General features: G+C 38.8%; 1 protein-coding gene across 1 annotated transcript in view; it reads left to right on the forward strand.

The window, feature by feature from the left end:
- CNTNAP2 (contactin associated protein 2) overlaps window positions 1-27,846 on the forward strand; it is a 1,027,914-nt gene that overhangs the window by 912,076 nt on the left and 87,992 nt on the right. The window contains exons 17-18 of the mRNA XM_064668935.1: window positions 19,619-19,837; window positions 22,412-22,648. Of these exons, the coding sequence (XP_064525005.1) occupies window positions 19,619-19,837; window positions 22,412-22,648 (456 nt within the window). The remainder of the gene's footprint in view (window positions 1-19,618; window positions 19,838-22,411; window positions 22,649-27,846) is intronic.

Below are 27,846 nucleotides of genomic sequence, written 5' to 3' on the forward strand. Positions count from 1 at the left end.
GATTTCTTCACTTTTTATCATTCTAAAGGGAAAATGTTTAAATCAGCATCCTGCCAGTAGACAGTGCAAATTCTGTTTTCTTCTTCCCTTATGTGTATAATACCTGTATGTACCTGTAATATGAGGTTAGTGATGTATAAGCTTAGCTTCAAGTCTTTGGAAAGCACAAAAGTTGTTACTAGGAAAACTCATTAAATTATTTTACTGGTGTTCTGTGTTTGAGTCTAATAAGTCTTGAGTTTTATATTGTCTTAAGGTCTAATAACTGCACAGATTTGCTCCAGGTTCATATAAAAAAAGAGGCAGAGTTTGCAGTATCTTGAAGAGTAGCTTCATGCACCTTCACTAAAGCCCCAGATTGCCATCTCTGGGGAGAGGGGAAATACAGGAAGAAAGGGAAGACCATGTTTCTCTGATTTAAGAAATAGCCCTTCCAAACATCTGAAAAAGAAGGCTGTCAAGAAAAAAATAGTGATATAATTCTACTATGAGTGTGGCTCAGGTCTTTAACTATTCCATTTATCAAGAAAATTCTCTGGCAGGCTTGTACTTGTCACCATTCATGGAACAGCTGACAGAGATGTAGAATTACCTGAAGCCTCAACTTTTACATACACCAGTAAATCTACAGAACCCCATTATTTTCATAGCTGGCTGGTCAGCTGACAACAGCTAGGACTGCTAAGAAAGGAGGTAGTTGAATAAGGCATTAATTTTTCTGTAAATCAGTACTTCCAGAAACCATTCATCTGTGGTCAAAATTTCCAGATGTTTTTAAAATTAAAACTGTATTTTAGAGAGAGAAAAAGAAGATGTTTTCTCTTTTAGAGTCTTCCTATATAGTTTTGTAAATTCATGAGATATGAGTGAAAGACCTTGGAGTTATGACTATAAAAACCTCACAACTTCCTAACTTAGATGTTTGTCAAATAGATCATGTTTGAATTTTCTGTTCAAGAGATATTCCAAGATTTGGAAAAGATGTGTTCCTGAAAGCAAATTTTGAAAGGACCATATTCATGAGAATTTGGGAAGAAGGGTTTACCACCACTGTTTCCAGAAAACTCTCTTAATGACACTGTTATATAATTCTAATGACAAAGACATTCTACTCACTTCTGTAGAATCTCTCATCCCAGCATCACCAAGCAATTTACACACACAAATGAGTTGTGTCTCACTGTTATTATTCTGAAGTAAGTAAACAGCAGGTTTACTTACTTCAGGGGAGGTTTAGCTTGGATATTAGGAAGCAATTTTTTATGGAAAGAGTAATTAGACATTGGAATAGGCTGCCCAGGGAGGTGGTAGATTCACTGTCCCTGGAGGTTTTTAAGATGAGACTGGATGTGGCACTTAGTGCCATGGTCTAATAACCATGGCAGTGTTGGATCAAGGGTTGGACTTGATGATCTCATAGGTCTTTTCCAACCCTGTTGATTCTATGATTCTACAATTCTAAGTCACTTTTGCAACAGAAAAAAAAACATGAGGCTTAGAAATAAAGGTCAGCTTGTGTTTGATCCTGGCATGAACATGTAAGAGAGAAAGGATCTTCCTTATTAATTTATTGTAGAAAGCCGGGAATATTTACAATCACTACATTCAGGGATGTCACTTGCCTGATAACCCCTGCAATGCTAGGTGCCCCAAAAAGTCTCCCCAAGGAGTGATCATTGAACTTGGCAGCTGTGAAAGGGATTATGTGGAGTAGCTTGCTAAAGGGAGCAGTGGTATAGCTTCAGGGTGGGTCTACTTGCTCTGTGAGCAAGGGATACTGACAGCACTCTAATACCTAACATTTGCATATGAAAAGTCCCACGATGCTTCTGGTGCTTAGCTGTTTCTAGGCTGCTCAGTTAAGACATAAGTAACTCCTCTAAAATCAGACAAGAAGCGGTGACAGACTAGGGACCACGATTCCCATTGCTGTTTGCTTCTACGCAGAGAGCATTCTTTCCTTCAGACTCAATGCTCTAACACAAGACTGATTAATATATTTTCTTATAAATTTTAATAACTCCATCACTTCTTTCTCCAGAGGCATCCTAAAATGGAATTCTACCATATCAATGAGTTTTCCACATAATACTCAAATTACCATATGTTAAAGTAAATACAGCTTACATTTTCCACCGCTTGATTTTTCACCTGGGTAGGGAAAGTGTTGTGACCTTCACTATTTCTTTTAATTGAGTTGTTACATTTTTTCCCTAGCAGAAGGTCACTTTTCTGTAAAAAATCCCTGTAGTAACACATGTTGCATTAGCCACGTGTCAAAAAATGCATAGGACAATGAAACATCTCTTCATCCCAGAGGCCCATGAGAAGTTATCAAATTAAATGGAAAAACATTACATTTCTTCAGGGAAATTTATGACCCAAATGTTCTTACAGCAGTATTTGCGTATATCCTATTCCAGGAAAATGAAAGTTTCAAACAAACAAACAAAACAAACAAAAAAACCAGTCTGAAGAACTCCAAGCAGCATTCTTTGAAAAATAAGATCCCATTTCAGATGGGGTAGGTGATGCAGAAATGCCTGATATTCAAATAGAGCAATTTATGTCCCATCCAAGAAGACCAGTTCTACCTGTACCACCTTCTTCTGGGTATAGGTGCCCAGTATGGCTTACAGGAGCAAGCCAAAGGCAGAAAATAAACATTCCAGCTAGGGACCAAGCTAAACCTGACCAATAGAAAATGCTAGGCACAGGGCTGTGGGGAAATTTGCTGCTTACAGAAGCTTGGACTCTGACAGAGAACTGGTACAGGTTGCTTTACTTTGCTTTGCCTCAATGTCAGTATGGCATTCATGGCCCTGCACTGCACAGTGCCGTACAGCACATCCCCTCAGCATTATCCTTCTTCTTTCAAGGGTGATGGGATGCCTTTCTCATTGCCATAAAAGCCACTTTAACAGTCATTTTATGTTCAGTGTCTTATAAATCAGTTGCAGCTCACATAAAGTTCAAGGTGGGAACTGGCTGGCATTCAAAAAGCAAAGTTCTCCCTAACTTTGATTTGTATTGGACGAAATGCACAAAACACATGGCAAACTGTACTGGCAGTACCACCCACTAGTTCTTCTCAGGTGTTGGTCCTCATTTCCAGCCTACTTTCTGCTACATGCTGAAACTGCATAGGCTTTGTTACCTTATTCACGTGTGCTGATCTTTGTCCCATGGAAAGTGAGCATTTACTATGCTGCACAAAATTGCCAGGTGCTATAGGCATATGACAGAAACAAACCTTCTGCGTCCTTGAATTTAGATCCTCACTATCACAGGCAACGACAGTGCATAACCTGTGTCTATCACCCTAAATTTATCCAACTCTCTACTTAAAATCATTTGAATCTTTGCTGGCTGGACAACTGTGTTTCAGACTTTCACACCTTTGTTTTTTAAGAGTCTTCTCATTCCTAACAGTTTGATTTGTATCTTTTCTTTATAGCCAGACATTCTTGTTTCAGTATTGTTCTTTGGCTGAACTAATTATTTTTACTTTCTAGCATTTACTCTTTCCCCTTGTATATTTTTGGTGCAATCACATCTTCTCTCAGCTTTTAATTGCTGTGTTAAGCAAGATAAACTCGCGTGGTTTCTTCCCATAAGATATTTTCTCTTGTTCTGTTCTCTGGTTATGCTAATAAGGTTCTTCCTACTCATTGCACCTTGAATTCTTCGTTCTTAAACACAGGTAGTCAAAACTACCCACATTAATTCTGGTAATAGTTTATTAGTGCCCTCTACAATTAAAATAATGTTTAGGCTGCCCATTGTGTCCTAGGAATTTCTGGCTGATCACACTGGGATACTGTTTATTATGTATTATTTTCTGACCTTTCCAACCTTGTGTTACTGGAAAAAAAAAAAATATGCTGACTTCTTGTGCAAAGATATTCATTATAATACTAAATATGACTTGACCCTAACCAAATTAGAGGTCCTTTAATTTTCTGATGACCCGTACTTTACCCATGTCATCAACAATCTCTGCAATTCTATTTTTCATCTCTGCTCTTTTTGGAAGAAAATCAAATATACTAAGTCTATAACAATTCTCTTCTTCCAAAAATCAGAGGGTTTTTTAAATCAAAGAAGGGTGTGCATTATGTTGACTTTGTTAAATCCTTTATGTGATTTCATATTTTTTGTGTTCTGCCTCACATTAGACAGTGATGTCTGCTTCACTTACTGACTTCTTGTGCACTCTTACCTTTCTCAACTGCAGGGTAAAATCTTTTCACTGAGTCATTAAACTATGGTAACTCCATTAGTTTACATTTTCTTTGTAATTTCCTGTAATTTTCCATAAAAATTCACATGTAGAACTGAAGTCAATATGCTGATATATAAAGACTTTCTTTTCCTGCTACGCTTCAAAGTGACTGTGTGACTTCTTGCATTAGTTCATGCAGTAAGTAGCAGCTGGATCCCACTTTGAGCTCAGCTGCCTTCTACAGTCTCAGTTTTCTCACTGAGTTTTCTGCTTTAACATGGAAACAACAACACATTCCACAAGAAACTAAGAGGACAAACTTCCTCTCTTTTTGATAGTAATGACTGAATTTGGTTTACTTCACTTCTTGAAGACAAGGTGTCAGAGGCTAGATCTACCAGAAGGCTTAAGTATCCCAGTACCAAATGTTGATAGTAAAAATATCTATCCACCTGCCACCTAGCAGGAATCATGTCCAGCCCATACCAGACGAAATTTTCCAAAGGAATTTCCTCAGGATGTATCCTCTGAGAGGCCCAGATGTGCCTGCATCTTTATAATACCCAAATAGCACATGGAGGGCTCTGGTTTCAGTGAATTGGGCACTGCTCTGCCTACTTTACATGGCCAGATTAGGCAGATGTTCCATGTTCCTTTTCTCTGCCCACATGAGTTTTAGATACCAACCTGCACTGCACCCACTAGAACAGGTTGTGCAAGGCTGGTCTTGCTAGTAAAGACTGAAGCAAAGAAGGTGTTTATTACCACAGCTTTTTCCCTGGGTGCCCTGCCTCAATGAATGGGCCCATATTTTCCCTAGTCTGCTTTTTCCTACTTAAGTACCATTTAGGTACTTGCATAAGACTATCTTCTTTCTGCTTTGCTCCCTCCTCTCAGGATCCTGACCTCTACCATCTCATGATCACAGCTGGTGCTGTCTTCAACCTTCCCATCCCCAGCAAACCTCTCCTTTTTTGACTGTAAGGTTCAGCAGAGCATCTCTGCCCATTGGCTTCTCTTTCACTTGCACCAGGAAGTTGTCACCAATAGCTCTCCAGGAAACTTGCTTATGCTCCACTGTTTAGTCTCTCCAACAAAGACCCACAGGAGGACCAGGGCCTGTGAACATGAAGCTACTTCTAGCTGCCTCTAGTAGGTCTCATCCACTTGTTCTTCCCCACCAGGTGGCCTGCATCAGATCCCCATTATGCTGTCACCCATACCATTCTGCTCTTGAATCCTTGCTGTGGCACAGTAATTGGGAGAAGGTTCTCAGCCAGGCACAAGAAGTTGGACACAGTGATTATGTGGATGATTATGATTAGATTTATTGCTAATACAATATCTAAATAGTGCCAATGCAGCATCTAAACAACAACTCTATCATTATTCCAATGGATTATATTATAATGAGGTCATGGTCCCTCCTGTTGCATCACAAGCTTCAGTGAGACCCCCCTGGTTTTCTAAACTTCTCCAAGAAGTCTAGATGTGACTAGGTCCATTTAGCCACACATTTGATCTACAGTTTTTGTCTAAAGGGTTGTAATATACTTAGGTTTAGGTAGAAGCATACAGGTTGACAGTATTTGGCCTTGCAGAATTCACAATTGCAGAGCAACAAGAGCTTATGGAGCTACTTTAGGATTTTATCTCCATAGGTGACCGGACCTTAGCACTTTTGCTCACTCTTCCAAAGTGAGTGCTCCCCATCTTTGGGCTGGATGCACCCTTGCAGGGGCAGAGATCCAGCTGGAAGCTGCCTTCTGCCTTGGGAGACTAGTATTCCTCATTGGCCCGGTCTCCGGCATGATTTTTTACCCTTATGCAGGCTGATGTGCACCACAGTCAATCACAAATATCTCAGCTTCGCCATCCCCAAAATACATCAATTATGCAAGCACCCAGACAGTTCCTCCTGCAACTTCCAACTGGTGTTCTTATCTTAGGACAAACCTCTTTGCCCATCAGAGACAGCAGAAAATAAAGGAGTGGAGAGGATGCACACAGACACCTGTCTTTTGTCACTGTCACACTTACATTTAATCCTAATCATCAACATCGTCCTGTACATTGAAATGCCATGAGTGAGGAAATCTGAAAGGGTCCAACCAGGCTTCATTGTTTCCTGAGGCTATGTGTCCTGAATCCAATGGATCTTCTGGCCCTAAATTATTTAGATATTTTTGAGGATCTTTCTTCTTAGTGGTTGAACAGTTTTGGTACTCTGAAAACCACTTTTTTTCTTTAAGCTTTTTAGGTAAAGTGTTGGCAATTGCTTAGATAGCCTATTGAAAGTCTAAATTATTCTTTATTGTTTTCTCCAAAGCAATTCAGTTTTAAAGTAGAAAATTATTTTCTCTGACTAGATGATAAGATATAATGAAAGTGGAGGTGTTTTTAATAATAATACAGTTGTATCTATGGTACATTAAATATTTATGCAGATGATTAATTCAAATTTCGTCAACAGACTGATTCAAGTAAATATAATTATTTTCTCTTTAAGTGTTTGTGAGAACATTATAATATGGCAGATGCTAAATGTTCATATAGAGTTTTGGCCACAGGTTTTCCTAACACTTCACAGCATTTCATCATGGTTTAAATGGTAGTTTAAAAAAAATATCAGTTTAAACCACTCTCAGTTCAGGCTCTATCTCTCTACCTTGCCTTGCTACGGTTGTTTTGAGGATAAGGAAAATGGATATTTCTGCTCCCAATTTTTCATTCAGAAACTTTGCACGTATGTATAATTTCTTACATTTTAAAAGGAAAGAAAAACCATTTGCGTAAAATTTTGTTTAAAAGTTAATAAAACAGTAATCTATTTTTTAAGAGTGTGAAGGCAGTTACTATCATACAGCTGCTATAACACTATCTTGCATAATTTAGACTTTTTAGATCCTCTTGATCTAAATGCCTTGATTTTTTTTTAACATAGAGATTTTTGTCTCAACTCATGGACTGAGACAGTACTCTATTAGTATGAAATCTTAAAAACAAATGCTTTATAAATTCTTAAATCCTTTCACTCACCCTTTTATTTTTGCCACTGCTACAGCAGGAAATAAGAACAAGTTTCCTGTTGACTTTACATTTCCTGAGACTCATGCATAGTCAAGCAAAATAGTTAACATAAGGTGGTTAAACCAGGCAGGTCCCTCAATCACATACTAAATCAAATATTCTGCCCCTGATTACCATGAAGTCTAAGAACATATTTTTACCTCCAACAAGTCAGTTCTGTTTTCCACTCTCCTCTACCATTTCATTTTACTTTCGGATTGTATTTTTGGTAGATATTTTTTCCTGCTGCAGAGTAAAAAGTAGACAATACCAGAGATATCTTCTTCCAACTTTAGGGCTTTACCCTGGATGTTGGTAAATGTAAATTATTACAAGTTTATTTTCCAAAGTAGAAAATCTTTGTCTAAAACCTTTGATAAAAGGAAGCCACAGTTAGCTGGGCCCATCTACCCTGACCCCTCACATGTACCCTTTTCATATACAGAGTTACTACACTAAAAATAAAATTGAGTCATGTTTTTGGATGGCCTTTTTTTATTGTGGTAGTACAGAGCATAGTGCAACTGGGTCCTTACTCTGATGGTGACCCCTGGACAGCCACAGAGAAATAAATAGCCATGAAAAATTGGTCATAAAATAGGCACTAACTGACAAAAACTTATACGGCCCAGCAGAAAAATCAAGAAATTCATACCACCATGAGAACCTTACTAAATGTAAAAGTGTTTGGGTAGCTACCACTCAGGCACCTAAAAACCTCTACAAGTCTTAACCACAGCCTACAGCAGAACCTACAGCTAATACACAAATTACAGAATAAGGAAAGCACAACATAAAAGGAAGAAAAGGACACAGGGAATGTGCTTTGTTTAAAGCACATCACGGAAGTGTGTCTTGATGTCTGGTTTTCAGGCCTGCACCAGGCTCATACTACTTTTAGTATGATGCACAATTTACAGTTTTGGCTTATTTTTATGACATTCAAATGCAACATAATTGAGAGGAGGACTGATATCCTTGTATCTGCTTGTAAGCACTCAGACCCATTGCTCAGCAGTTTTAGGACCGTGACAACTTCATAGCAGTTTTTCATAGTAAAAGAAGCCACTCTTTCCTCTCAAAAAAATCTCTCTGTTGCTTTACCATGCTCAGACATAATCTGATTTCATGGACATTACCACCCAGTTTTATTTTGCCTTTCATCCAACAAAAAATAACTACCAGTTACACAAACCTTTTATATGCTGCATGGGAGAGCTCTGTTCTGATGTCTACGCTTTCCCCTTGTTGCAGTGCCTTCTGTTGCATAGGATCAGTTCAGTTTCATGGTAAAGTATTGCAGTTAAAAGGATATAATGAAGTATATTATAACCCATTACAGACAGGAAAACACACACCTCCTCTGCTTTTCCACTCAGTGCACTGACTATAGTTCCCTTTGTGTGAATCATCTCTCACAAAAGAGACCAGAAGGTATTGCTACTGTATTATTTTAAGCATTAGTTACTCTCATGAGATGAATCAACAGACCTTCAGTGAGTCACCACTCCCATTCCTTCCTTCTTTCCAGGCAGCTAAGTAGTTATTGGAAAAGATCTGGCTGAATGGAAGGTAACATCTATCTGAAATTGTCTTTATTGCCTTAGAATTAAAGCAAGTAGGTATTTTTCAAGCCCTGCTTTAACCATCTGATGTTTGACTTTAAACAAGTTCTTTCACATATCTTTGTTTCAGTTCCCTGTTTATGCAGGACCATTAATGTTTTTTTGTTCTTAGTGCCCATGGCTGAAAATTGCTGCATCGACAAAAATATAATGATAAAAGTATGAGAGTTGTTTCTAAGTGCTTATCTACAAGACAGCTGCAGTGCAATTAGCATAACTGAAGTAATTAATAAATAATGCTAATAAATAATTATCTTCTTAGGGCATATTTGGCCTTTACATGATATTTCATGAGAAAATTTGGTACTTTCATTTAATGCAACTTTTTTTGTCCCCCAAAGCAATCTAATCTACTGTGTAGGAAGACTGCTATTTATGTTTCATTGGCTGATTAGTAGTTGAGATTATTTTAAAGTGAGATAAAAATAACTTAGTTATTACCAAAATCAAATCCCTCCTTATCTTTGTCCTCACAGAGATGTTTACTCATGACGAGAAAGGTACTATATTGAGTTCTGGTTTCCCTTCATATTGAGCTACAGTATAGTAATGTCTTTTCAAAATATTGCAAATTATATGTGCAAGTGCTTGTCTGTCAGTAGAAAGGGAACTGATGTCTGTCCACAAGGTGAGAAAAGCCAGGACCATTTTTTTTTTTACTACCTTGCACCTGGAGAGCATTTAGCCAGTTTCAGGTAGCCTGTGTGCAGTTTAATGTAGTACTTATGAGTCAGTCAGTATGTATTGAATATCTAAGATTAAAACCACAGGTGAGGGTAATGAATTTCAAGGCTCAGCATGGATGAAATAGGCAAAGGTTATTATAGTTGAGGAAGTCTAATCCAACATAGGCAATGAAGGAACAAAAAACATCGAACTATTCAGTCAGATAGCCAGATATATGAAAATATATTTGAACAGTCATAAAATGAGATGATGAAAGAATGATATTAACATATTTAATTCCCATTAATCCAAAGAGGCTTGGTTCCTGTAAACAGAGAGCTAGGATTTAGACTTATTATTTGTCCAATTGTTGAAATCACCTGTCCAGTTGTAAATCTTACTAGAAAGAAGATATTAGAGTATCATGAAAGAAGGATAATAACACACTAAAGTTCACTCCTTTTAAACAGGCAGCAAAATAATTTAAATGTGTGCAATCTTGTCTTACAATGTGAAAACATAGTCATATGCATAAGAAAACAGCAGCTCTTGCTGAATCAGGCCAGCGTCTCTCAGTAGATCTAATTCCCTGTCCATTTGCAAATAAAGGTCGCTGCGATTTTACAGCTACCAGATGTAGATACTGCACACAGGAGAGACTGAATCAAGTGCCTTCAGGCTGCAAACCAAACCGTGGAGAAAGTGAGGATCAAAAATATGAGAAGGATAGACACTTTAGGGGGTGCTCTTTCCTGCATTCGACAAAGCTTTTCTCTTTATTTTTCATTCTCATTTGGGTTTTTCTTTGGTGTGCAGGATACTATGAAAATTTCAAGATAAAAACACATTAAAAAGGACATAAGAGGCTTCAGACATTCTGAAGAGTTATGTATTCCTAATGAAATTGCTCAGGAATTTAATAAATTCTATTTACCATAAATTAGTTTCTTTAATCTTTGCAAAAAAAAATCATTGGATTACTATTTGTGTCTTTTTTATATATTACAGTATAATTTTGTCCAAATCTTTAATAGTTACAGCCATTTTGCTATGCAAGTTTTCCTTCCTTTACCTTTCATTTAGAGGTTAATTTCTCTTCTCCTTTCTATACTTCTATACTCTTCTAGACTTCCTATGACTGAAGGTAAAAAGTGTTTAAAAATCCTTCCTCCAGGCAACAAGAATTTCACTGAGAGAAATCAGTAATACTGTTACAGAATTTCTGAAATCACTTATATTTCAAACTAACTTTACAGTTATATTATCGAAATCTTAATGCTAGTAGCAGTCGCTGTACTTCCTTTTTCACAGGGAAGTAATATTTTATCAATACATACAGTAATCTCTATTCCCACATATCTCAACTCCCTGAACATCAGGGCAGGGACTGGAGGAATAAAGTCTCTCTTATCACAACCCAACTGAGGTTCAAGACCACCTGAGAAAGCTGAACAAACATACATCGATGGGACTGGCAAGATGCACCTCACAGTCCAGAGAGAATTGGCTAATGCAGTTGCTAAGCTACACTCCATGATATTTGAAATATCATGACACTCAGGCAAAGTTCCCAGTAACTGGAAAAAGGTATAAAATGGACCCTGTGAACTACTGCTTAGCCTCAGCTGTCTGCCTGGTAAGATCATAGAACAGATCCTCCTGGAAGCTATGTCAAGGCATATGTGTGACAGGAAGGTGATTAGAGTCAGCCAACATGGCTTTGCCAAGAGAAAACTGTGCCTGACTAGTCATCAGCCAATTCACTCAGGACTCTGGGAGCCATCTCACAGGGTTCCATATACTTACGTACGTTCATTTTCCTCATGGGGTCATGAACCTGATGTTTAGTTACAATGGGAATCACTTTGCTCTCCCACTCCTCGTCCTACTCTCCATCCACTCAAGAGGTGCAGAAAGAGAGGTTGACATGGTGGACTGAGGCAAAAAGTTGTTGAGTACCTCAGCCTTCTCCTCATCCATTGTTACCAGTTTTTCAGCGTTGTTTATCAGGGATGGGTACACCTTCTTTGACCTTCCTTTTCTGTTTAACATACCATAGAAACACTTATTATTCTTTGTATCCCTTGCCAGGTTCAGTTCCAGCTTTGCCTTGGCCCTCTTCACCTCTTCCTGCACAATCTACTTAATTTCTATACTCTTCCCAGGTTACCTGTTCTTGTTTCCACTGCCTGTACATTTGCTTCTTTCCCTTTAGTTTGACCAGCGGTTCCCTCCTCAGCCATGCTGATATCTTGCCTTCCTTGCCTGATTTCTTACTCCTGGGGATGGCTAGCTCTTGCCTTCCGTGGAAGAGTTCATTAAAGATCCGCCAGCTCTGCTCTGCCCTTCTCCCTTGTCCCTGAGGGCAGTTTCTCAGGAAATCCTATTGACTAACTCCTTGAAGAGCTGGAAGTTTGCTTTCCTAAAATTCAGGGGCCTACCTTTACTCCTTACCTGACCCATATCCCTCAGGACTGCAAACTCCACCAACGCATGATCACTGCAGCTCAGGCTGCCTCCAATCTTGATGTCCCCAATTAGCTTCCTTACACTGGAGAACATCAGATCCAGCATTGCATTCCCTCTGGCAGGGCTGTCTATTACTTGGCTCAAAAATTTCAGATGATGGATCAGAGGGATTGTTCATACCTACAGAATATCAGGTTGTTCTGAAGGTTCAGAAAGACACTGAGCCTCAATTGTTCTTATATTGTATCTTGTGGATGGATTTATAGCATGAGAAGTGGGTGCTAAATAATGTTAAATCAAAGCAGTAGCTTTACTCACCCTTTTTTCCTTCTTGACACATAAATGATTGCATAAGATCCAACAGAGTATAAAGTTGCATGATTTTTCTTTGTTTTATTTGTAAGCTACAGGAAAATATAAAGTATGTCTAGCCTGTACAATGAACCTCCACATTAGAGAAATAACTGAGCTATTTCTAAGAAAGATAGCATGTCCATATAAATCAGCACTCAGCAATGCTGGATTTGATCCTAGGTGCAGTATAGTCTCTCATTAGAACTAATTACTGTTGGCACAGCATCATGCTGATGCAGCTGTGCAGCTTCCAGAGCTAGTTCATTTGGCACTTAGCTCAGGGATCACTGCAGTCTTGGGCATAGATGTACACTCTCGTTTGGTCAAATGAATGATGTTTTTGGTCATTAATTCAAATGGACATTTCATTTGGGAATTAGATAAATGATGAAACCATCCAGATGCTTAGTCCAATTATTGTAAATATGGTCATGATTTTAGACAACTACCTGATTATTAACAGACAGCCAGGCTATGCACTAATTTCTGTATTGCAGTCAAGCAACTTGGAATCAACAATTTCTCTCTGTTATGTTGCTTTGGTAGCTTTAATTTTTAGTTGTGTCCTTTGAGAAGTGGCCTCCTTAAAGCAGGTCCTCTATTCCAATATGGTGCTTCAGGGTACCATCTGTAGCCCTTTCCACCTCTTTTCAGCAGCCACGAACAACCTATCAATGCTGTTTCCATGTCAGCATTGGCACGGCCTCTCTCAGCCCTGTGCAAATGAGGGCACCAGGGAAAGTAATTTAGATATGACTTTGTAAAACTGTCTTTAAACTCAGCTGTCTAAGTGTGAAAGGTGGACAAGAAAATTGCTTTTAAATCCTAGAAAGCCCTCTTTTCTATCCAGAGTCTACTAAAGGCAATGCGAAGGATTCCAGTGACTATAGATATGAGACCTGATTTTGACTGTAGTGATAGATTTCATATAAAAATACGTAGACCACTAGCTTTATGTTTCTACATTTAGCATCTCTATCTCTTGATTAAGTTTTCATTCATTTTCAATTATTTCACTGAATTCTGTCTACTGGTTTAATCAGAGAGCCCTTCATCAGAGGTGTATATACAAACAAACTGTCCAAGAAATTTGGCAGATGTTGCCCTTACAGAGACAGAATATTTTCAAGCTGTTGTTTTCACAGAGCAAATATCTGTCTGGCATGTTTAGTTTACAGTTTATAGCTTATCGTTGTATACTGTTTTACAGCCAAGCAAGTGAGCTCTGATTCTAGCTGTAACAAGGCATTTATGTTCTAAGAACTGGATTTCAAAAGGATCCTAAAGAAGTTAGATACTATTCCCTTTGATGTAAGTCAACTAAGACATCAGTAAGTCCCATTTGAAGGGTATAAAAATACATCAGGGGAGGTAAGAGAAACAAAGTACAAGGGAGGAGATGAAAACATGTTTTGGAGGAAGGATAATGGGGCAGAAGGAGAGAAATAGAGAGATGGGCATAAAAAAACTGGCTGTGAGGAGGGTTATAATCCCTCTTCCTTTTTTTTCACAGTTTATAAGAGCTTCCACCTACTGTGTAGCATTTTCTGAGTATCCAACCATCCGTCAACATCTCTTTCTTTGCTGGCAGCCTCGTTATAGCTAGAGATCGTAGCTTGAAATATATCAACAAAATCAAATTAGAAAATAGCAGGGAGAAAAGATACTTGCAACACAAAAAGTTGGGAAAGTGGGAGATCAAGCTGGTCGTAGATTTTGAATACCAGAAAAGTCTATCAGTTCATTTAACCTGACCTTTTGCATGGCAAAGGACACAGCAGTGCATGCTACTTCCCTCGAAGTTGACCCTCAGAACTTGTGTGTAACTGAAGTATATCTACCAGGAAGCCTTGAAACAAAGGACTCAAGAAACATGGAATCTTACAGACAGTGCAGTCATAGACTCACAGAATCATAGAATACCAGGTTAGAAGGGACCTCAAGAATCATTTGGTTTAATTTTCTTGACAAAAGCACAGTCTAGACAAGATGTCCCAGTACAAAATCCAGCTGAATCTTAAAAGTGTCCAATATTGAGAAACCTACCACTTCTTTGGGGAGATTATCCCAGTGGCTGATTCTTCTCATTTTGAAAAGTTTTCTTCTTGTGTGCAATCATAATGTCCCTGGGAGTAACTTCTACCCATTACTCTTCATCTTTTCTATGTGACTTCTTGTAAAAAGGATGTCTCCACCTTCTTTGTAACCACCCTTTAAATGGAACACAGTCAGAAGGTGTCCCCCAAGACTCATTTCTCAAGGCTGAACAAACCCAGTTCTCTCAGCCTTTCCTCATATAATAGGCTTCCTGGTCCTTTGATCATTTTTGTGGACCTTCTCTGGACCCTCTCCAGCCTGTCTACATCTTTCTTGTCTAGTGAGGATTGAAACTGAACATCGTACATCCGTGTGTGGCCTGGCAAGCACTGAGAAGAGTGAGAAAATAATTGCTCTATCTCTGCTGGTGATGTCCTTGTTGATGTTACCAAGCATCCTACTTGGTTTTTTTCTGCTACAGCATGACACTGTTCACCCATACTAAGCTTGTTGTCCACCAGGACCCCCAGGTCCCTTGCCACAGAGCTGCTCCCCAGCTGGGCAAATTCCAGTCTTTGCTGCAGTCCTGGATTATATCTTCCCAGGTGCAAGCACTTATATTCATCTTCGTTGAACTTCACATGTTCTTGTTATCCCACTTGTCCAGCCTAGCCAGCTCATCCGGCACAGTGGCTCAGTTGTATCCCTTCCTTTTTATGGGCAAATACCTCATGGATTTAAGATGGGATCTGAATAGAGCTAAAAAACAAGAACACAGAACAAAGAGTGAGAAGGGCATTTTTTTTGCCAAAATTGCTCTTCTGTGTTCTGAACAGATGGCTGACCATGACCTGAGACCTTAGAAAATTGAATCAATAAAAGGAAAATATTCAGATTTAATTATATGTAATTGCACAAGGCACAGAAAGGGTAAAACTAAGCCACAAACCTCAGCTTATTGAGTGAATATATGTAGCAGGAGCACATAAAAAATTCACCCTCATTCAATATTATGAAATTTCCATCACAAAACCTTGTATTGACTGAATAACTTAAACCCCACATTTATTTTTTTCAATATCATAATGTAGCAATTTCAGACATTTGTTCAAAGTCTGATTCTTATTCTTATTTCTTAGAAAAACTGGCTTGAGTTTTACCGTATTTGATAGAATAGAAAATAAAATCATCATTAGAAAAACTCACTTCATGAACTACAAAGTGACTGAGCAGTACAAATCTCTGGGACCTGTGCAGCTCATTTTCTGCATCTTTCTGAAAAAAAAATCTTGTCCTGGTCCAGTTGGTCTCTGCAGATAAATATGTACATATGTACATGTATGTTACATGTATCTTAGATATATTTTAGTCACCCCCTTCAAACATTTGACAGAATAATACCACTATCACATCAACCAACAATGTATTCGAGTCCAAGAAGTTTGTTCGTGTAGACACAGAGAAGCTGAAAAGTACAACATAGGAAAAAAAGCTAAATAAGTGCTACTCTTCTGCAGCAGTAGTTGAGCTGAACTTCTGAACGAATTTGATGTTTTACTGTCTCTGGCTGGGATGGAGTCAGTTTTCTCCACAGCAGCCCATGTAGTGGTGTGTTCTGGATTTGTGCCTAAAGCAGCATTGATACCACACCAGTGTTTTGGCTATAGCTGAGCAGTGCTACCACAGCACCAGAGGTTTGTCTCTCCCAGTCAGGAGGCTGAGGGTAGCAAAGACATTGGAAAGGGACACAGCCAGGACAACTGATCATTGACCAAAGGGCCAACACTTTGCTCAGCAGTAAAGCTGGGATAGAGGAAAAAGGAGGAGGGGGGGCAGCGTGGTGTTCTCAAAGTCCCATCCAACCTGACCTTGAACTCTTCATTCCCCCAGTCCCTGCCTTGAGATTCAGTCTCAAAAGATGTGGGAAAAGCAATTGCCAATGAAAACTGAGATAAGAAAAAGCTAAGTACCTCAGCCCTCTCCCTGTCAGTTGTCACCAGGTAACCTGGCAGTGGTACAATTTCTTTTATCTTCATTTTCTGACTAATGTGCCTGTGGTCAGATATTCATCCATTTCTATTAAGGTACAAGTGCCTGTCATTTTACCTAGAGATGTCCCCAGTTGGAAAACATCCTTATTCCATACACTGAAAATAGAACTAAGAATGAAAAGTCAGAACCAGTAACATAACTTGCACACGAGACATCCTGTCATGAAGCCTCTGCTGTATTAGGGAGGGTTCAAGACATACTGAAGCTTGAAAACTCAGACACTGTTAAAAACTTAACAAAAACCAATATTTATTACCAAGAAGTGGCCAACAAAATGAACAAACCCAAAAGGGAGGAAGGAGGAGAGAAATAAACCCCCAGCACGACCTCTCCAGTTACCCAGCTGTTGCCCATAAAGTTATCTTACCAACCTAGCATGCCTATAATTACCCATAGCAGAAGCTGCATCCTTGGAGAGTCAGTAAGTTCACAAACTGGCAGGCGTCCCCGCCAAAAGGCAACATTGTCCTTGGTGTGAAGATCAGCTCCTCTCCAAGAAAACACTATCTGCTTTTATACAATTAACTGAGTGACCACAACCTCCCAGGTGTGGCCAGCACCGCCCAGCCAGAGGCCCTCAGTCCCACCCCCTGGTTATGTAAGTGCATAACCCCCTGGTTCTTCCGCGCATGCGTGAGAACTTCGGAAATCCCCTAACGCAGTGCAGTATGCTTTGGGGGTCTTTCTTAATTGAGTCTAGGGGTGCTACTTCATCCTCCTCATCCTTAATTTCTCCTTCAAGCGACCTTGGAGGACAATTAGCCAATCACAGAATACCAATTAAAACAGTTTATACAAGAAGCTCTCTTCAAGGACAACTTTCCTGTTTATCAGTGCTTGTTTTCCCACAGCTTGGCAGGGAAGGAGCAAAACTTTCACAGGTGACGGGGCCAAACACAGACCAAAAGTATCAGCATAATTAGCCTCTGATACACTCTGCCCATCTCTAAAGTTCTTTTCATTGACGTTTCATGTTTTTTCAGTCCATCAATCTAGCAAATAAATTTCCTACCTTTTGGTATGAGAATCATGTTTTTAGGTTGGTTGTGGAAGGATCAGGACAGTCCATAGATGCTGTATTATCTTCTCTAACTTTCAGCACATCAGTAAGGTATATGCACTGAAAATGACCTTTCATGAACAGATTTTTTTGAAATTGTTTTCCTTCCCTAACTATAAGATTAAGTATAAAAATATAATATTAATTTATTCAAATGGTACTCATTTCAAAGTGAATAATGTACTCCAGTAAGTACAAATTTAATTGTTTGTCTTTTAGGCTGTGATACAAATTTCAGCTTAAAGCCATGCATAAAGTTAGACTAAGCAAGCACAGAACTTCTGCTTGAAACACCTTTATTTGCCAGTTCTCTACACTTTCCCTTTTAAAAGAAGAACAACCTTCCTTTAAAAAAATAGAGATACTTCCATCCAGAAGACCAAGAGTTTGCAAACAAAGAAGCATTCTTCTAGAGGTTTTCAAAAATCCTGGGTGCAGTAACGGTCAAGTTACCCACAAGCAATGTTAACAATGTCACCATCTGCCTCAGAATAAGAGCAAAAGTCTGTTAAAGGTTTCTCATTTTACAGTTTTGTAGACATACAGGTTTTGGGAAGCAATTTAAGCCTGACAGTGAAGAGATCTGAAGCAGTTCTTCAAAGCAAAAAGTAAAGGAGAATTATACACACTCCCTTGAAAATAGACTTGAACACGACATACAATTTAAGTACTGGAGAGGTTTTACTCTAATTCCGAATTTGCCTGAGTTTATTGGCAGAACTGCTGAAGTTACAAAACATCATTAAAATGAAACATCTTTATTTCTTTAACAGCAAGCAATGGCTCATAAAAATTTTGTGACTTGTTAAGTGCAAAAGGCCAAACAGACTAAATTCATGGCTTATGAAAGGCAGTTCATTCAATAAATTAAATTATTTTATTCAGCAGAGAACAGAAAGTACAACAGCTTTTATTTTTTTTCTTTTAGAAGTAGCCAATTTTGAAAAAAATCAATTATATAATAAATGTAGTTTGAAAGAACATTCTCTGTAAAAAGTTTATTCCTATCCTTTCAATTTCATAAAAATGCTGTCAATTAAGTCTGACATAACCTTATGAAAATCTATTAGGCCATGTACAAAAATATTTCCCACTATTTATCAGTATTATTAGTAGTAATGTCCATGGAGTGATGCTTCTATCGCAATTTAATGGCTTAACTGAGTAAGATTTTTACAATAGTATTTTATTAATTCAACCAAACAAGAAACCACAGCTGTACTGGACACTGAGACCATAATTGGGCACCTGAGATTTTTCAGAGGAATTAAAAGGGAGCTCTGACTTTTTTATTTTATATGTTAGAAAAACAAATTAAACGGAATTCTGGGTTGTTTTTTACTTCTGTCTGGTATCTTCCCTTGTGAATGCTATCATGGATAATCCATTGTCTGTTAACCCTTTCATCTGATGTTTTACCATCAGAGTATAATTTTCAGCCCCAAGTTATACAAAGTAAATATAAGTAGGAAAGTCAAAATTATATTTCTTGATTCCAAAATATTTTAGATATTAATCACACTCACCATTTAATAATAAGTATCAAGTATATATTTGCTAAGGATGACTCAAAGGAGTGTTTAATAGGGCCTAAGGGACATTTGCAAAGTTTCTAAACTTGATTTGAATCATCCACTATAAACAGAGCACTGTAGGGCCTACTAGGGATCCATTTCCTTTTCAGCGATAAAAACTCACATAGGTCATAACCACAGCATTATTAGTTCATTGTAAAAATGAATTACCTCTCAAAATAAAAAAAAAAATTTAGACTTCTGTGCCATTTTGAATCAAAACGCTTGTTCCCTAAAAAAAAAAATCGGAAACTGGAAAGCTGTGGAGATCAAAGATTATTGTTTAGGCCCTGTTGATGTTTTCTTCTAAAAGTCTAACTCCTTCTCAAATTAGAAGGAACTGAATGTGCTTATAAATTCAGAAAGAGGACTTTACAATATATATTTCTACTCAATATGACTCCTTACTCTTTAGGCAGTATAAGTGAATGTGTTTACAATGTAAGGTTGTAAACCAATTGTAAACACCTTTTCCTTCATATTTCAGCTGCTACAGAGGTTTCCTTTTCATTCGATGTCGGAAATGGGCCGGTGGAAATTGTCGTCAGATCTCCCAGCCAGCTCAATGATGACCAGTGGCATCGGGTCAATGCTGAGAGGAATGTCAAACAAGCCAGCCTGCAGGTGGACCAGTTACCCCTGGAGGTGCGGAAAGCACCAACAGAAGGACACACGCGACTGGAATTGTACAGCCAGCTCTACGTTGGTAAGATGCAGAGTGGGTAGCCAGGCTTTGCTCTCACATGATGGACATTCTTTGCCTTGAGTCTGGCCAGCAGCAGTTGCTTTAATGTGGGAAGCTGTGCTCCTCAAGCACTTGCATGACAGCAGTGGGAAGGGAAGCTGGGGCAGGGGGTTGGGGAAGAAAAGACAAGCATGTCCATAAATACAAAGATTAACTAAGAGAATGATATTGTGTGTTGGAAATTTGTCAGTTTTGTCTTTCTCCACCTCCAGCTCCCAGCTGAAAGTACCTCCAGCAGGCCATAGTGCCAAACTTATTTTTTACCAAGTGCCTCTACCAGCCATGCAAACTTATTCACTAGGAAAGTGAGAACTTCTGCAGAGCCTTGCCAGGACTGCATATGCCTGCAGTGCCCATCCTAGCCTCGGCAGCACTTCCAGCCTCTTTAGATTTGATCATTGTTCATCCTTTTGTGTTACGGCTCTCACTGCAGTGTTTTCCCTTTAGTCCCATGGGCTGTTTGCCCATTCAGTGTAGGGAAGCACTACACAGTGTTACACAAATGCATTCCCTGGAGACAAGTTAGTCCAGCTGCTTTCTGGAGCTACTGGTTTCCACTACATTTTGGGCAGATTATTGCAGCAGCACTTGTATTTCTCTGACTGTTAGCCTTGGGGCTGCGAAGTGCCAACATGCCAAGTGTCATTAGCTGGAATTAGAACTCCATGAAATGTTGAGTAAAGAAGCACTTTCATACCTCTCTAGATATCTGTAACAGGAGAAGAGGGAAGGGGAAAAGAAAAAAAAAATCTCTTATTTTTTTTCCCCATGTTAGTCAGCATTCAACAAATGAATTAAAATGATGTTTAAAGATTTCATTGCCTTAGTAATCAGCCCATTGTCACTGCAAACTGTGTGCAATGTGTCATCAGATGTGCAGGTGTTATTTACAAGCTCAGATTCTCCTTTACTGCTATGATGTCAATAAAAGGCAGTTTCAAAATAAGCTGAAAGATGAAGCTTGTTTAAAAGAGAGAGCCTTAACCTTTTAAAAGAAATACCAAACCTTTTGCTGAAAGCAGGAAGAGATGGGTTTTTTTCCCAGTCTGAGTTCTTTGAGAATTGCTAATAATGATGATTTTATTTGTTAGTTTTGAATTGACTGCAACACCAGCAATGTCTTGAAATATATAGTACCTCTATTACCAAAACATGAATGTCAAAATCTGCAATGGATTTTTTTTTCTTTCTGAATAATATCTATTCCATATAACTTGGTGATTGGAGCACACCTCTCAGAGAACAGATTTAAACCTTACCCAGAGACCGACCTAGAGTGGATTTGAGTTGGGAGTGCCAAAATGAACACCTGAACATCAGGCCCTGGAGAGTAATATCAAACAAGAATTGTTTCAGTGCCTCCTGTTCTGCTTTCTGTAAAATAAATCTGTAGAATAATCTGTTCTTTGGGCCAGCAAGAGTGTCTTAGGTATGATGACTTTGTGTCCTAGGGGCTAGGACAGTCACCAAGAGGGGAAAGAAGGTTTTTCATCACTGCAGTGTATATGAGTTTGCATAGAATAGAATCACACCAGAATTCCATCTGCCCTGTGCACTCAGCAGAGACCAAGCCTTGCCTCCTCCAGTCCAAGTCATCCAATTACAAGCACTTGATTTGAGGTGGCTGTCTCTGGTTCATATTTAGCCCTCTTTCCTACTCAGATAAATATCAGCCTCTGTGCTCTGTGGTGATGAGCATTCAGATCTCCTCAGGGACTTTTTGGCACCTGAGGCACTGCAGTAATCAAAGGGAGGAGAGATGAGCAGAAAGGATGCCAGCCACTCACTGTTATTTACTTGCATTTTTTAATTTGCTTTTTTTCATTGTTGTTTCTAATCCAGCCTCAGATATGACTTTCCTAGCTGAAATCATATTTTTCAGCAAGTGCTTACTAGGGATAAAAAAGAACAGTTCTTACTAACTTCTATGAAAAATTGTCTCCACTCAGACTTTCAAGTGTAGCTTTTGAGTGTTACATTCTTTACTCTATGTTCAGACAACTAACCAGTGTACCTGACGTTGCTTGAAAATTAACACCTGTTTTTCCTATGGTAACTGAGAGTGGGGATTCGAATCTTTTTCTTCTTTGCCCATCGTGGCTTTGAAAAATGTAACACTGCAAAGCATATTACGGCATTATTATTAGCATCGGTCATCACTAATTATAAGGAGAGAAAGGCTATACCTTAGCAATCCAGCCAAGCCCTTTTCTTCCACCATTATCTCTAAAAATCTTGAAGTTGAAATTAGGTGAAATCTTGCAGTGTAGGGCCAGGATCTCAAATGTCTATTCAGTGTAAAGCAAACACTTATTGCTAAAAAAATCTGCTAGTTATGCTTATTTATGGTATGGTATCAAAAGGTTAGGTTTCATTGATTGTAGGTTTCATGTCATTCATTAGGATAAGATAATTCCTTGCCCTCTTAAAGAAGTTACCATTTCCAGCTGTTGTCACAAGCTTAGCAGGATATTTCATGTAAAGCAACAATAAAATCTGTTCAGTGTTGTCTCAGAGTTTTACACTCCCTCTCAGGTGCTGCAGGAGGCCAGCGAGGATTCCTAGGCTGCATTCGTTCATTAAGGATGAACGGGGTGACACTGGACCTGGAAGAGAGAGCAAAAGTCACGCCAGGGGTGAAGCCTGGCTGCTCTGGCCACTGCACGAGCTATGGGATGTACTGCGCAAATGGCGGTAAATGTGTCGAGAAATACAACGGCTACTCCTGTGACTGCTCCAAAACTGCCTACGATGGACCATTTTGCATAAAAGGTAAATGCTTTAGTGCAGGAGGCAGAGTATGAGAGAACTATTTGCATAAGAAAAGAAAAAACTACCATAGAATTGATGATTCAGTTTTTATTAATTAAACAAGTAAATCTTGTTGAATACTTCTTGCTAACAAGTCAAATTATACACCCAGGATTTAAATGTGACTATTTAAAAACACATCTCTCATTAGGACTATATGTTACCTCTTTAAATCAAATAACACAACAACAAAAGGCATCAGGAATGACTACAGTAACAGCAAATCTGGCAGACTGTATTCCACAGCCTCGAGCTGTTGAACAATAAATTCCAACTAGCACAGTGTCATAGTTACTTCTTTAGAAAACACATGGATTTAAACGAAAGCTCAGAAAGTCATTCAGAAATGTATTTGAAGATATGTAGGTATGAGTTTTGGGTTGAATATCTTAAGTACTGCGAGGCCAGCATTTGGCTTAAAAATTGTATCCATTCATAACCAGAACAAGTCTTTTAGTAGCTCAAACTGAGTTAGAGATTGAATTTACTAGGGTAAGGGAAGGCTCAGACCTCCCACATCTGTATCAGTCCTTTGGAAATGCCTAAATTATGTTCTTAATTTTCAAAATCAATTACTGTAAGAGACCAATTTACTATGGACACACAGGTCTTCATGAGAAAGAAAGACAAGGAGAAAAGGAAAGAGGGATACAACAATAAAAAAGTGAGAATTAAAGTATTAATTTATTTCCACTTTTTTTCTTGTTCTGACCATCAAAGCTGTTGCTTTTCCTAGTTATTTTAAAAGCTTTCTTAGAGTTTCAACTAAAAATCGAAGGCTCTTCTCATCAGTATCCATGATGTTAAAGAAATCTATAGCCTCAGAAACTGTTCTTCTGTTTTTATGTTCCCCTCTGTACCAGGAATCCTGCAGGCAGGCTTTGTCACCAGATACTGAAGTCTCGTCATGAAGCTGACTTAGCAGTAGGGGACAGAGCCTGTCATCTGATGTTCTGGGTTCCAAGTCAAAATCTGAGAATTATTTTATAAATATCCATACCCTGCTCCCTTTGAACCACACTTAGAGGAAACCAAGTTTATGACAGAAATAGGCAATCTTTTTGCCTGATGCTGTGTTATGGACTGTGTTTTCTCCCAACACACATCAGCCACCTTCATTTATATCCATGTATATCCACCTTCCTTTCATTTTATCATAGCAAAGCTTTGTCTATTGCTGGTGTTGCTCACAGATTGGATCACCCTCTTCCAAAAGCTAAGGGATTGTTTTCACATCACCAGATATTCTGATGAATCTCTAGGATGATTATTTTATAAATTCCAATAAATATGATGTATTTTTAGTGCAGCAGAAGGGAAGCAGCTGCTTTTCTACGTAATGGCTTCCACTGTGCTTGCATGCAGGAATTTCATCAGGTTTCACAATGCTGTGTTACTTCAAAAACCAATTATAAAACATGTCCATTACATTCAGAACTGTAAATACAGCAATTCCTGAGAATGTGAATACTGTGGTTTTGACTAATTTAGCAAATGGTTTATCATGAATAATCGTAATGCATATTTAGTATTTCTGTTCACTAATGCAGCTATGGTAGAGGAGACCCATGCAGTTTGGAACTGTGTCAGCCTCTTACAGATCACATATGTTGACTAAAAAAAAAAAAAAAAAACTCATCACACTAACTTTTATTTGTATGTTTTCTGGTTCTCTTATGGATAGTTAAACCCCAAACTTCTGCCAAAACTAGCTCCAAGCTGAAGTGTTTTATTTTTCCTGACTGTGGAGCTAGCAGAATAAAAGTGTACCACTAGGGGAATAATTGAGCACCTAGCACAGACAAACCCTGGTTTTGGCTGGTCTGTGAGCACTGTCATAGCAACAGAAGTAATATTATGTTATATCATACTATTCTCCTTATCTCCTTCTCGCAGTGCAGCCAAAGGCCCCAAGCTCTGACAGTGATACTTTGGACATGCAGCAAAACTTGCTGTAAGCTACTGCTGCTGGGCAGCACTGAGTCATTCAAAGGTACTCATGAGAGCACAGGGATGTCTCTACCACACAGTGTTGTGCCATTTAAACATGACATCAGATCTCTGCTTAAAATATCAAACCTATTCCAGACTAAAAATAGCTTTCTAAATCCTTAAGGTCTTATGTACAAAATGCAAATTACCAGTTTCCTATCTGTTAGTGCCGAAAACTGATATACTCATTTACAATATTCCCAAGTATGATTTGGTGTGGGTGACTTCACAGGGCTTCTCTGTAGAAAGAACAACAGGGCACTGGGGAAAAAGCTAGAGGATAAATAACACAAAATAGACTGTGTTTGTGTTTTCCTGCAAAATAAAAATGTTACTTTAATTATATTTTAATTGATTTGGATGAAAAGATCATAATATGCCTATTTCAGTTCCTTTTTTTATTAATACTTTGACACTTTCCCTTCTGCAAAAGCACTGAAATGTCTGTGAACATGTTTTCAAATACTATATTGTCTGTTTTCAACATTTTTCGTTCTTTATAGTAAGGGTATATTTGAATACTACTTTGTCACTTGTGGTTTTCTAATCTGCACCACCGTATGCTGTTTGTTGCTGTGCTGGTTTAAAGGTAAACCGGCAGGAGAAATGAACCCAACTCAAAAGAGATTATAATTCAGAGTCACAATTTAATAATGATAATACAATAAATACAATTATATGGACAAACAATTGGTTTTAACCCACAAAACCCAGATGTATAACCCAGCACTCTGGGGCACGAACAGAATGGTGTTCGTTGGCCCCTGTGCTGAGCCCCACATGATTCCCCTGAGTACAAAGTAAAAGGAAAGGAAAACCTGCTGGTGAGAGTGCTGGTCTCAGTCCGGTCGAGTGGTGGCCGCAGTCCAGTTGAGGTTCTGGTCCTCCTCTGGATCTGGCGAGTAGGGGCCCAGAAGTCCCAAGACTCCAAGATTATATACACTCAGGTTTGAGTGGGAATGCCCAGTACCTCCCCCAGGGCAGGGAGTTCCACAATGGGTGACTGTGAGTCGTGAGATATTTTTGGAATCCTTGGTGGCCCATTAGCAGACATCACCCCTCAGGCTGGATATGGAGGTGTTAATGACTCCCCGGAGGGGAGTTATCACACCTGAGTCATTGGTGTGAGGATAGGAACATCCTCCTATCTCACAGGCTTCTTAACACCCAGCTTATAGCCTGAGGGGTCAGGTGTGCTCTGGGCAGCTGCTGCAAATGGTCTATTGTTAACAGTTCTGGGGAAATGATATAGAGGGTGTAGAATACACAGTTTGGGTTACACCCACACAGTGATGAACTGGTGCCAGCTGCTCTAACTAGGACAGTTGCTATTATGCTGGGTGAGTCTAATATGAGGCAAGCAAGAATATTTCCCTTTGTTATCTTAACTGGGAATTCACATTCATAGCTGCCAAGAAATAACAAGGTTAGTGCTTTGCAGGATAAACTAGGACTAGGTTTCATAACTTTACTCCTCTGAGTAAATCTTCCAAGCCAAGGAGATCTGTTGATTTGATAATCAGCAGTGCCTGACATTTTAAGTCATCACATTCAAGCCAATATGAGATATTACCAGAAAAATATGCAACTCTTGGAGTGAAAGGTGGCACAATATAACACCTTTCAGTATAACACAGACTTCTCTTTCCATTGGTTTTAATTTCCCACAGGAAACTTTTGTTATCCAAAAGTTTTATATTGATATTCAAATCACTTGCCCATGGTAAACTTTTTGGGTTTGGTTACACACTGAAACTATTAGCACAAGTGATAGGGAAAATTAAAGGAAAAAACCATCATTAGTATAAGGAAATCACCTTATAATGTCTCGTGAGTAATTAACACACATCACAATAAAAGCAGGTCTCACATGTTGTGGATTCTTTTGCTGATGAAATCTATCCTTAGAGCCACTGATTGATGACTGACAAGAAATTGCATTGTCTTCAGCCTTATTAGCAGCACATCACAACATGATTGATGTTGTAGTTGCCTGGAAATTACACTATTTTTTTACAAGGACAAAAAGAAGAGCAAAAATGCAGTCTGACATTTATTTTAACTTTATTTTTGTTTTGTATTTGAGGCATATTCAATTGGCTTTACTTCTTTCATTGCTCAAAGAAATTGCTCTGAGGAATAGCTGCAGTGTTTCTGCAGTCCTGCAGATTGCTTTCTGACCTTTCCCTGTCCTTTGCTTAAACATAAATTCTCTTTTTTGTTTCTCCCACAGCTGTCCTATCATCATAAAAGCATTTCTGAGAAAACAATTAATTTTTGTTCCTTTAAAAAGCCAACTCTTTCCTCCCTTTAACAACAATAAAAGCAAAGGTCAAATGCAGGGCATGTGGCAGCATTCTGATGTGGGACATACCCCAGGGAGAAAGCAATACCTCCTTTGGTATTGAAATGCAGTGGAACAACAGTAGGAGAAGAAATTGCAAACCACCAAGGTAGTGTGGCCAAAAAAAAAAAATTAAATAGCTGGTGCTATGACTCATGTGCCTTCAGGTGTGCTGGAAAGGGCAAATTCAAAGCTTCCCGGTTTCTGTGCAGGTACTCAATTTGCATCAACAAGCACTAAGGAGATGAGAAGAGTGTATACTCTTTTTTGTTTTCCTTCTTTGGACTAAAGCTCAGATTCACAGTGTGAATTCTTGCAATCCTTATGCCAATGCCTGAACTAAGCTCCTCCATGTTTGTTTTTGTATTTGCATGAACCCTGAAAGCACTTACAAGTAGTATTGTCACAGTCAGATTTTCTTCCTTTCTTGCTTCCTTCTACGTCTCAGTGAGAAAAACCAGCTTTTTGCTAGGCTGAGTGCATACATGACATGGGAGGGGGAGGTGAGAGGCAGCAGCTCTGCACCCTTCCACCAACTCAGAGTGACACTTGATCACCTCCAAATTCTGCCCTGGTTATTCCCATTCAATTCCATTTATTTTGCTGGTTGCAAAGACATTGCATTTTTTTGGCTGAAAGCAATTGGGGGGGGGGGTGATTGTTAGAGTGGTTTAAACTCTACTATATGCAGCATGATTGTGATCTGTTAGCTGAAAGTTACATGAGAAATTTTCCTGGAGTTGTTAATTTTAGGCTTCTAATATGGTAAGTCTGAATGCTGCAGACACGCTTTTTTACATGTAGGTCATACTTCAAGACTTGG

This window comes from Pseudopipra pipra, chromosome 1, assembly GCF_036250125.1.
Source record: "Pseudopipra pipra isolate bDixPip1 chromosome 1, bDixPip1.hap1, whole genome shotgun sequence".
NCBI classification, from domain to species: Eukaryota; Metazoa; Chordata; class Aves; order Passeriformes; family Pipridae; genus Pseudopipra; species Pseudopipra pipra.